Source organism: Hetaerina americana, unplaced genomic scaffold (assembly GCF_022747635.1).
Source record: "Hetaerina americana unplaced genomic scaffold, ioHetAmer1.1.p SCAF_4, whole genome shotgun sequence".
Lineage (NCBI taxonomy): Eukaryota > Metazoa > Arthropoda > Insecta > Odonata > Calopterygidae > Hetaerina > Hetaerina americana.
In genome coordinates, this window is record NW_027286985.1 from 96,389,506 (window position 1) to 96,402,150 (window position 12,645).

The 12,645-nt window shown below is 39.7% G+C and overlaps 1 protein-coding gene across 1 annotated transcript in view; it reads left to right on the forward strand.

The window, feature by feature from the left end:
* Nucleotides 1-12,645, forward strand: part of Pxn (Peroxidasin) — a 179,085-nt gene that overhangs the window by 116,317 nt on the left and 50,123 nt on the right. Inside the window, exons 3-6 of the mRNA XM_071590599.1 lie at nucleotides 9,640-9,711; nucleotides 9,805-9,876; nucleotides 11,249-11,320; nucleotides 12,411-12,482. Of these exons, the coding sequence (XP_071446700.1) occupies nucleotides 9,640-9,711; nucleotides 9,805-9,876; nucleotides 11,249-11,320; nucleotides 12,411-12,482 (288 nt within the window). The remainder of the gene's footprint in view (nucleotides 1-9,639; nucleotides 9,712-9,804; nucleotides 9,877-11,248; nucleotides 11,321-12,410; nucleotides 12,483-12,645) is intronic.

Sequence of the window (12,645 nt, forward strand, 5' to 3'; positions counted from 1 at the left end):
ACCCGGCAGCAGGGGAGGCAATGCCGCTAGGGTCGCCCTCCACCAAATCCTTGCAAAGCAAAGCGACGACAGCAGCAGCATAAAAGACGCAGAAATGGACACAATTCGGCAAAATTGGAACTTGGAATATTAGGACAATGCTGAGAACAGGAAACTTAGAAACGTAAGATGGAAATATCTTTGCAAACAATAAAAGATGAGACACGAAAAATGTTATCTGAACCATGGAATAGAGATGGAAGATGGAAGGAATATAGTAGATATGGAAGGAAGATCACTGTATGGCAACTGTATTACACGCCAGCAAGGTTAGAAGGACGACTTAGATGAGGATACCTAAGTTCCAGGTTTACTCGATGGCAAGATAAAAAGGGCATTGAAATCAAAGAAGGTAGTAAGGGTCGACAACGTTCCCGCGGAGCTACTGAAAAGTTAAGGAAAAGGTGGGAGGAAGATTACTTATGGACTATTTCGTAGTACTTATGAGGGAGGGATTTGGCCAGAAAACAGAATCATGTATTTACTAAAAATACTACGAGTTCTACGAGTACTACGAACTCGTAGTTCCTCGGTAGTAGTTTTAACATGACACCATCACTCATTGGCCGCCCCACGGGGGTCAAAAGCCTTTGCGGCTGCCTCACAGAGGAACAGACGCTGCGCGGACTACCTTTCGTCTGCCTCCTACCCTTCGGCCTATTCAGGCATGTATGACCCTACCTGGAGCCATTGTCATTGCTTCCGCCAGCACAGCTCTAGAGGTCATCGGAACGCACAAGTCCTTGGAAAATGTAACTATGAGAAAGTGAAGGATAAGTACTCTTTTTCTCTAGTAACACTCGCCTAGAGTATGCACCTTGAGTAGTATGGGATTCTTCTCGAAAAACACTGATTATAGAATTGAACAAGGTACAGTACCGCCAGATTTTTGAGAAATTCTTACTTCCGCATCTACAAAATAGCCTGCAAGCTGCCGCATGGGCATGTGGTAGGGGGTGTCTGGTCACCAGCCATACATGCACAATCGTAATCATGTTACTTCTACACACATGTTAGTTTGATCATGCACTCGAAAAATTGTAATCATACGAAAGAAAGTACTTAAATTCAACTTTGATCAATAAAAGGATACGTATGTATATTCAAATCATGCTTTAGAACTTTTAAAAATATGGGTCTATTAAAAAAAAGAATTATATGCCGGAATATATAGTATATTTGTCGATATCCTGCATATAGTATACCCTAAAAATTCTAATTATCCCCTACGCGATAGCTGTTGTAGGAAAAAAACGACATTTTTAATCTATCCGTTCTACAATGAATCTCCCTGATATTCTGCCGGTGATTGGATCCCCCATAGTAAGAGGGGGCCTGTAATATTACTTAAAATCCTCAGATTAGTGACCTACCTCAAATGTACGCAGTAAATTTAACCTGATGTAAGCCTAAGGCCAACTAGTGGCAGTAGTAATATTTAAGGGAGGCGACCGACAGATGAGGTCATTTGCACCATTAGGGATAGACAGGAAAGGATGAAGGGTGGAGAGAAACCCGGCGTCGGCATTAGCCTACTCTGTACGAAAGGCGCCAAGGGGTCCGCAGCTTAACGTCCCATCCGACGGACGGCATACTCACTCAAAGTGTCCTCCACAAAGCACTTCAAGTAGGGATCGAGATACCTCTGAAAAATATTCAACACCGCCGGGATTTGAACCCGGGCCCTCAGGGTAGGAAGCCAGCACGATAGCCACCGCACCATCTCGATCCCCCAACTAGCGACTCCCATCCTAATAGCTCCATTAGTGTCGTGGCACAGCTACCTTGTGCATAACAACTTATCACAAACTTAGCTGCTCTACGTTGCACTAGATTTAGTTCCAAAATGAAGCCTACGTCATGGGGATCCCATACACTTGCAGCATACTCAAGGGGAGGCCTAACTAATGTGAAATAACAAAGCTCCATGACACTCTAGTTACCATTCCCAATTATTCTTTTTATGAATCATAACCTTTTATTTGCTATTCCGCAAATTTCGCGAATGCTTTCCCCAGGGCATATTCCTACTTAGTGTTACACCCAAGTGTTGTACCGATTTTACATGTTTTATGTTGGTTCCATCTGTAGAGTAAGTGTTTTCGGGTGAAATACTTTTTCTCCAAAAATGTATCGAAACATTTATTCGAATTTAATTCAAACTCTCATATCTAGCACCACTTTTGGATCGCATTTAGGTCGTTAGCTAATTATACTCTTCACTTCGCTAATATTCATGACTGGATATTTCCCTATAATTATATCACGGCATCGTCAGCAAATAGATGAAGTATACTGGAAACCTGAGACCCGATGTCATTAATATATAAAAAGAACAATAGCGGAACACAAAAGAACACAAAGCGTCCCACATTTACTGTAATATCTGGTACGGTAACCCTTACATATGCGAAGATTAAGAGCAAGATTTACACCTAGTTTAATTATTCCCGTCGTGTTTTTTTAAGATATCACAAAATAAGAGAGATAGACGAACACGAAGAAGAGCTTCGGTACAGATTCTTGAATACGGATCTTCCAGGATTTGAGGCAAGATGTCACGGGATAAGCCAATCTCCTGAACTTGCCTTGCTGTTCGAGAGATGAGTTAACATTGGCTATCAAAAAATTCTTTCAAAGATCTCCGAATAGGTTCTTCTACTCCGAGAATATCCATCCCGCTTTTCAATAAACAATTCCAGATTTTTGAATCAGCGCCATGTTTAACGTTAATAGTAGCTACTAACTTATCGAAAATGTTCTAATCAGAACTCTCTTTTCAAAACCAATTATTAATTACATTATAATAAGTGAATATTGTGGACGCAATTTCAATATCTGCGTAGGTTTTTTTTCTTTCCGAAGTTCTAATTGTCACAACGTCAGGCCTTTCCCCGGTCCGATTTTGTGACAACACTTCAATGGTTTTTGTTGAGATTTGAACTCTTTTCGAAGCGGTGTGCTTTTCCTTGTGGATCGAGCGAACAAAATTGCGGATTGCGCATCCTGCCTATCTGATTGCCACGCACATGCCGAACCCCTTTAAGAGCCGGAAGGCGACGATAGACGACGTGGGAAGTATGACCTTGAACGGGCAATATTCCTGACGCGGGCAAGATAATATGAAAGAAACTGGCGTAGTGATGACTCAGCGGAGGATCCCGTCCCGTGGGAGTCAAGAAGAGACCCCCTGAAGAAGCAGAACATGTCCCACTTGAAATATATATGAGCGAGCGTAGGAGAAGGACCGTTAAAGACGCAGTTTCAGTTTCAGCTCTGAAAGCATTATTGACGCTGATTTTGTGGACTTAAGCCAGTCCACATTTCACCGCTACAGGCCCATTATAATGGCATATTCGTTTACGTGTCTTTTTTCGCCAAATGCCCCCGCCGCAACGGCAGCAAATGCTTCTTCCTCCCTGAAGCGTGGGATAAAAATTTCAATTGTATACTTAAAGCATCAACATGGCTTTTACTGAACGTTTCATTTTGTTACGAAGCAACGAGAATGTTCCTAGATATTTGAACCCGCCCCCCCTAAATTCGATAAGCTACTCCTAAAAATCAAAACCGGCAACATGCTCCTGAAAGACCGTGATTTAGTAATAAAATGATGTCCAAAAACATGAAATTGATTTCACACTTTGAAACTTTTAGCACGTATTAAAAAATTCTCCGCATTTGAACTCACAGTTTGACGTATTTTATGGCTGACAATACAGATGAAGTTGGAAAATAAAGGCAATTGTGCAAAGTCCTTAAAATCTACGCCCAGTATTTCAAGAATAACTCACGAACTGAAGCATTTGTGTGTTTATATTCCGAAAAACGTGATAAACGGTGCAATGCACAATAGTTGCCACCACTAAGGCTATTAAATAGGATGCATGACTTCAAGGATCACGTATAGGTAAACGGCTTCTTTATTTTCAAGCTTTGGTTATTTAAGACCACGTAGCATATCTCACATAAAATTTGATAGCATTTACTTTCACGTAGATGCTTAATTGATCCCTTCACTTTTATCTATCAATACACACATACGTCACAGTTTTCCGTATGTATATGTAATTCAGTGTATATATTGTTCATATTGTTTTTATTTTTGTATATTGTTAATTCAGGATGTATTGTTGTAGTGTATTACTAAGATTGTTGTTAGCAGAACACGGCAGAGCAGAACATTTGAACCTGTCGCTGCAAGGAGCATGGATGAAAAGAAATAAGTGCAGCATTCATTTTATTGCAGTCCACCACGGGTGGTTAGCTCATTCGGTAAAGTGATCGATCGACAAACTCAGGGTGATATGGGGTCTAGCGTTCCCTTGGTTTGAGGGAGGTGCCAGGGATTAGGGTTGAAAGGTGTGGAGGAGAGGCAGGAATGGGTACGAATCACCTAAGGGGATCCGACGGTCCCCCTATCACAGGTCTGCCACAGGGTTGGTCAGCTGTACCCTAGGTCAAGCGAGCACTAGAGGACCTCCACAAACCTCCATGGCCAGCTCGAGGGAGCCGAATGCGGGTGGACGCCGACGGGGGAGAGAGGGCGGGGGGGTGAAGGAGCCGCGTGTGCCTTCGCTTGGAGCACTTTTGTCCGGTTGGCCGCCACACCGGTTCATCCTCACGCTCTCTGACCGCCCTCATATTGTGGTTTGCCGCTTTTTGCCATGGTTCCCTCCATTCCTCCTCTTATTTGTCCCTTCGCTTCCAATCCAACTACATGTGGTCTCACGTAAGTCAATATTATGGTCGGGGGAAGTAACACGAGTAAAACAAGAAGTTCAATGAGCTCTTACCTTTAGTTAAAATATTCATAGCAAATACTGGAAAACTATTTAACTTAAGGCCCTGTACTCCTTGTCAACAATGCTCTGCTTTCAATTTGTAACTTTCCTTCACGGATATCACTTTTAAAGTGAATATATCTGTGTGACTCGAATGAGTCTCCAGGTGGTCAATATATTTCTTATACACACTGCTTATTCCACTAATTTTGATTTAAATGTGGCACCAAACTACTTCTTTTATTCCTTCTTTACGTTGGCGACATTAACTCCGTGGTTAATAGTGAGATACGTTTATATGGGGGCGATGCGGTGGGTTACAGAGATAACTGCGATCCTGAGGATAAAGCAATAATAGCAGATGACCCAAATGCTAATACAACGCTGGTGCGACACCTGGCAGTTCGAATTATACATAAAAAAAGTGCATAGCGATGATTTAAAAAAAAAGAGAAATTCACTCCCGAACGCCTACTGCATCGGAAACACTGAAATAGAATGTGTAGACTCGATTACGTAAATGCTTAGGGGTAACCCTCACTCCTGACCTCTCCTTGGTGAAACACACGCGGGGAATATGGGGACAAGCTAAGAAAAAATTGCGATTTATTAGAAGGGTACTGGGTAAGTGTGAGGAAAAGTTAAAACAGATGTTATCTTTCGCTGGTTAGGCCTCTTTTAGAATATTCTGATTAAATATGGGATCCTCATGAAGTTGGATTAGATGCCGAATTGGATCGCGTGCAGCGTAGAGGAGCCAGATTTGTGGAACGTTGTTATGAAAAACTTAGTAGCGTATCCAAATATCAGAGGATCTAGGTTCGGAATTACTCAGGGAGCGAAAGTTAAATTACATATTAAATCTCTTACAGAAATAGGAAGGATGTCTCTTTAGCAGTGATGTTGAAAATGTATTATCACCCCCAACGTACTACGGTAGGAGAGATCATGTCAATAAAACTAGAAATATCAAGTGTAGAAGAGATATATTTAAGATGTCATTTTTCCCGCGAACGGTAAGGCATTAGAATAACATTGTCCACCAGGGCAAAGTATTTTGGGTCAAAAGTAGTCTGTTGTAGCTCTCTAACTCTCTTGTAACTTTCTGCCACACTCTCTTGTAACTCTCTGCCACACACCCGAGCGTTGGCTTGCAGAGTACTTTTTAAGAAAAAATCCTTGCTATTCGCACCGTGACCATGTAAGGAATATACACTGTGGCTCCATCGCAACACACTACTCCCAAATACTGCTGAAACTCAGCCACAAGAACGAAACTATTACGATTAACTAATTGCACGCCAGCTGAAACGTAGGGAAATAAATTTTATGGTAGCTATGATTACAACGTCTGTTCAAAAAAATATGAGGCTCTTTGAATAAATGCATGATATTTTTAGTTACCCTTTAATCATGCTTATCGTTTTCAAAATGCAGCCCTTGGCGGCCAATACAACGCCCCCAACGTTTTTTTCCAGCTTTCGAATGCCGCCTGGATTTCGGGATAGCCTTTAAGTCTGCGGTGCAGTTTGTTGGAATCCGCCAGTAGTTTCAAATCGGCGTCCTTTCAAGGTGGATTTCGATTTAGAAAATATGAAAAAACCCGCTGGAGCCAGATCCGGAGAGTAGGTCGGCTGGGGTAACAGGTGTGCTGTTTTTGGCCAAAATCTCATTAGCAATCAATGATGTGTGCGCTGGTGCGTTATCGTGATGAAAGCACCAAGACTTATTTTTCACAAATGTGGTTTCTTCCTCAACGTGGTGGGTCTTCTCATAACCTCTATATAGTGCTGCCCATTCATTATTGGTCCTTTGGGGATATATTCGTAATGAATAATCCCTTCCCAATAATAAAAGCGAATAAATCACCGATTAGATGGCAGCATCCAAGGTAATTTGGGTCGTGGGGAAGATGCCCCCCCTTTCCTCCAACCTTGTGCCCGACTCATTGCTAGATTCATTGCCGAATGCCTGCAAGTGTGTGAAAGCTCAGACAAGAATCGCTGTTGTGTGGATACAAGTGAAGATGGGGCCACGAGCAAGGCGGTATTTCACTTGCTACAGACGACGCTATATGGCAACTCCTCACTGGTTGTGATCCATCCAACCGTGCGCACATAGAAAGACCAGTATCATCTTTTTTTGTACAGAACTTGTCAAAGGTATTCACGGCACAAAAATTAAGATTTCAGTTTTGCCCGCGTTTAAGAAACAGCAAAAAATAACATATTCCATTGACCATAAATTATAGCGTGGTGGTCTTTTTGTCATTGCTCCTGATTGAACTGTCCAGGACTACGTGGGTAATTCAATTACTCCTTAGAAAATCGTAGAGTTGGTGCTCGTAATGTCGGAAAAGGTTTCCTTTAAGTAAGCTTCATCTTTATGGCAAGCCTCATCGTCAATAGACTGCTGTTAATTTTTCAGCTTTGTGCATCATGTTGTTTCATTTCCATAGTCAATTGAAGGAACAAACTATTGTTTATTTATAAAAATGAAAAAAAAATGAGTTTCGTGCTGCGGAGATTAAACACTTCTATTTAAAAGGCTTAACACTGCAAGAGATCAAATCCGAGTCGGGCGAACTTAATGACACATACTATACTATAGTATACTCCTGTGTTTGCGACTGTTTAGTATTGGGAACATGAGTTTAAACGTGGCCGCACAACCACAAACGGTGACATCGTTCGGGACGTACAGTGGAAGTGACTTCCTCCGAAATGATTGACAATATCCACGATATGGTTTTGAGAGATCGACGAACCAAAGTTCGCAAAATAGTTGAAGCCACAGGCATGTATCAAAAGGTACAGTGTTTTCAATTTTTTTACGAAAAATTGGGTGTGAAAATACTCTCAGCAAGATGGTTGCCGCGTTTTCTCTCAGCGGAGAAGAAACGAAATAGTTAGTTAGATTCTGAGGCTGGTTTGGCGCTTCCTTGTCCTAATCGTGACTGCTACTATCCTGAGGCAAAGAAACGGTCGATAAAGTGGGTTTCTGGCACTTGATCCGGTTGCGAAGAAGTTGAAGACGGTTAAATCGGCCGATAAGGTGATGGCCACGGCTTTTTGGGATGCACGCGGAAGCATCTACGTGCATCGATTATTCGTGAAAAGTGTATGTAGCCAAAAAGAGATTATTTTGAAAAATATGAAGAAACCTAACCAAAGTAATTTGTATTTATATTTACTCCTAATGACTTATTGAATGATCTGCGTGTCATATCTCACAATCACGAGCCGTAAGGGGACTAGGGCTGTGTTCCAAGATGACCCTCTTCCCTCACCACTCTAATTGAGAATTTGTACGGGCGAGCGATAAGAGATAACACTACTCCGACTATTTCGATTAAGAAACTTCCTTCATCCCACTACTCAATGATGAGGGATCCTTAAATGTGATCTGAAACATCCTTATCCGTGACATTTAGTCCAATTTTTTATTCAGTTTTCAAATAGTACTACAACATAACGTAAAGACTTAGTCTAATTGTTTTTCAAAGAAATCTATTCATCAGTGTTTTCATATTTTTCGAACTCGCGAGAAAAATAATGGTTGCTTTTCGAAGGGAACCAACTGAAGAATTCTCGGGAAATGGTGATTTATTGATAGTTAATCGTAACGGCATCCGTTGAATATCTGTGGGTATATGCATATTGTCAACTATTATGCGCAATATGATATTTGATCTAAAATAGTTAAAGATTGAAAATGAGGGTCTCCATACATAAATACGAGTACTCACGTACATCCTGGGAGTTATGCATCCCTCACTTATGATTCCAATTGTACCAAAAGCACATCTGGTCTTAACGTTTCTTATCGTCGTTGTCATTTTTAATTTGCTCACGATGTAAACACACTAAAACTCAGCCATCGTGTGAGTTCATAATTTAGCACGATTTACGTTGACTGGGAACCACATGTCCCATAGGTCAGGTGTCACTCGTGGGGCTCTTTTCGACAAGATATTTCATTTCACATAATTGACGCAATCGGTGAATCGGCGACCCATGAAAGTAAAAGACGCTCCATCATGTGCTTGTAGAAAGACAAGGACGCATACGGTGTATTTAGGCGCCTGTGTGTGTACCCATAAAAAACCCTCGCTATGTTTGTGGAGTGAGATGACCGCTAAAGATGCCGAATTATTTTAGTCTGCAGCTATCAGTAATTTCGGAGCGACACAAATTCAATCAGCGGGTTCAGTCAGCGGCGGAACGGTCATACGTGTAGAGTTCTCCGCTGTCTGTCCTCCGAAAGCACCCTCGGTATTTTAAGGGTGGGACTTTTTCGGGCCAAGAACTGCGTGACGATTTGGTTTTCGGCAAATGAGGCAAGGCAATTGTGCAAAGCTGTGTACTTATCGAGGGGAGGGTGGATTAGTGTCACTACAATAGATGCTAAAGTCATAAATATAATCATTATGATAAGAAGCGTTCAACAGTACTAGTTCAAGTTGACGCAGAGGACAACATTTGCACGAGTAACCGGTTTGATAGGAGAAGGGATTGGCTGAAGAAGTCATGGGCAATGTGGCTGAATATGGACTCAAGAGGAAGAGTATAAGGAGTTTCTTCCAAGAGCTTGAATGCAACCGATAAGAAACAGTATAACACTAATATTCTTACTAGAAACTACTTATTAAAATGGGTTTTATGGAAGAAATTAGGCATAGAGAATACGTTTCCAACTGTAATCGTGAGCTAGGCATTTCTTGACAGTGGACCCAACCCAAAAGGGAACAGTGTGCTGTGCATGTAGTTTTGGGTTTTAAACAGGAATGTTAATTACATTTTTTTTGTCCTTCCAGGCTACTCAACAACAATCACATATCAACCATTTACAATGGAGCATTTCGGGGTCTGAAAAATCTCCGATACCTGTAAGTACCAAACCATTGAAATGTGGAAAATTAGCATTGATGGGAGTAACCAAATAAGTGACCAACTAATTAATGCCTTTATATGCTTTCTAGGTACCTGTACAAAAACAGGATTAGAGAAATCAACAGCAAAGTGTTCCAAGGGCTTTATCGTCTTGAGCAATTGTGAGTTCATCTGTAGACCTATCCTTCAATAGCATTATTTTCCATCAAAGGAAAATCTTGCGTTTATACCTCAAAAATAATAAAAGAATTCAAACAGATTTAATAAATTAAATTTAAAAAACTATAGGAGTATTTAAAATGTTTAATTAAAAGAAGAAGAAATCTTAAAATGAAACAAAAATAAACCAAGTTATTCTCATGATGTATTATATCCACTCTATATATTCTTGTGTGTACCGCGCTAAGCATTTCCAGTTATTAGTTCATTTTCTATCTAAATTCCTCCTAAAGTATTTTTGAAGACATTCATTAAGTTTTAAGCAAGCATTATTCCTAAATGGAGCATTATAAAGTTGATGCTAACTTAATTTTTATTGTTCCTAATTTAATGGTGGAGAAGTTATTTTTTAGGCCCCATATAAACTCAAGTGATGTTAGAAGCCAAAATATTTTCCCAACATAAGTATTGATGTATTATCAACATGGTAGCATTGTATATTCAAAAGAGGTAATAGATTGCAATGTGATTTTTTAATATTAAGCATATTATTCATTCTTTTTTAGATGATAGAGACAATAATGCTATCCTGTTAGTGACTCCCCTAAGTTTCTATTTCTATTCAAACAATAAGGAAATCTAGCGGTTTAAATTTAGGTTTTGCATGGCCCCTAATGGCAGTTATGGTTTATTTATTGCATGGACTTCCATTTCTCTGCCCTGCATTATACTTCTTCTTTAGTTCTTCATTATTTTCTGCCTGCCTTCATGCTGCCAACTGTTCGCCTCTCCCCTGCTCATCCAAGACTCTCCCTTTGACCACAACCCCCTCATCAACACCTGTCCTGACCTAACATCCTTGCCTCACCCACTTTCCCTCCCTGCCTCCATCAGATTCCCCCAATCGGCATCTCTCCCTCCTCCACCTGCTTCTTGCACCTCCCTCTTTTTGTCTCCCTCTCTGGTCAACTTATTTTCTCTCCATTCTCCGCCACCCCCATATCTCAGAAGTCTCCTATCTACGCTCATCCTCTTAATTGCCTCAAAGACCAGAACTCACATCCATACAAAGCATGCGGCTCAATAAGTAATGCTTTCACATATCTTTGCTTAATATCTCTTCTTACCCATCATCAGTTGAGATTTTTCTACCCCCCTTCGAGTTCCCTCCAAAATCTGCTCATCCAATGGCTAGGATAATGCAAACAGTAAGTTCTCGTTGAACGTTTGTGTTAATTTTCAATGAGAGTCCATTGTCTCTTTTGCTCCCAGCCAGAACAAGTGCCAGGCATCTCTCCCTTTTGGAATATTTCTTCCCTCATATGCCAGTGTGTAGGTATGCATAACTTATTTTTTAAAATATGTATTTCTCAGGTACCTACACTACAATGCCATTGAGAAGTTGGCTCCTGGCGTTTTTAGTGGTCTCAGACGACTGGAAAGATTGTGAGTATTGTTAAATTAATGTAATGAATATTTTTATAATGGTTCTTGCCAATGTGTTTCACAATTGTAACTGTTATTCAGTATTAAATATCAAATACGGTGTATATTCATAAGCTTCTTTTAACCAAAAGTTCTATTTGTTAAATTATTATTAAATAACATAATAAATGCAAAAAAATTACATCACAAAAATGCATTATTGAATAATGTTGAACTTCTTCCCTACCGATCGAAAAAAATTGTGCAAAAATATTTAGGTCTTAGAAATTCCACTATGTGGCTTTGGTAATGCTACCTTTGATTCAATGATAAAACAAGATCTTAAATTAAATTGGTGAAAATTATAATGGTTTAAATGATATTTTTGGACAAATGGAGTTTTGAGAATTTTCAGTACATAAGAGAACCATACTTTAGAATGGCAGATAGATTCAATTAAACCAAAAGTACTCAACTTCTACCTGGGTTTGGGGACCTTGAAGTAAGTAACATCAGCAGCTGCTAGATGGCAGACGATTCTGAATCCATATGTTACACCTATATTTAACAAAGGAATATGTTTCAAATAAAAGTGACAGTTCTATAAATTTATGCATTGTGTTGCAGAAACAAGTAACAAACATAAATCAATGAAAAACTCAAATAAGGATTGTGTTTACATTGATGAATAAGCATGTGATGTCAAGGCCAATATAGGTTAGACATGGTTCAGCAGTGTTTGCTCAAAACGTTTTACTGAGCTCTTAGAAATATAAAACTTAGAGGAGTAAGTTTACCATATTCTACATGAAAACACTTTTCTTGAGTCTTTTAAAATTAATACACTTAAGAATTATGTCTTTGGTTCACCGCTTGAGGTAGATTTAGGGTTACCGCTCTTATGCAACAACACTATTTATGAAGAATAAAATTGATCTGTAACAAAGAATTCAATATATGGATCTGACTCCAATTCACAATGAACTGTAGAGTAGGTAATCCTTGTAGCTGATGTTATATATCTTTTATGATATTGGGAGTAAAATACAGCTTTCTAATTAAAAGTAATTGTATATGTAATCATAATTGAAAATACTCTTCATATTTATAGGTTTCTGCACAACAATAAACTTCAAAGGATACCACCTGGGACTTTCAAGAACTTGGACACCTTGAAAAGATTGTGAGTTGATGAACTAAGTAAAACTGCTTTCTATGATTGTTTTAGTGTTAATTGGCAGTCTAAAAGAGATATTTGAGGACATGCACAGTTAATTTGAAGACATCATTGATCATAAGATCAATTATGACATTTGGTCATATTGGCATTACCTTATAAATTACAT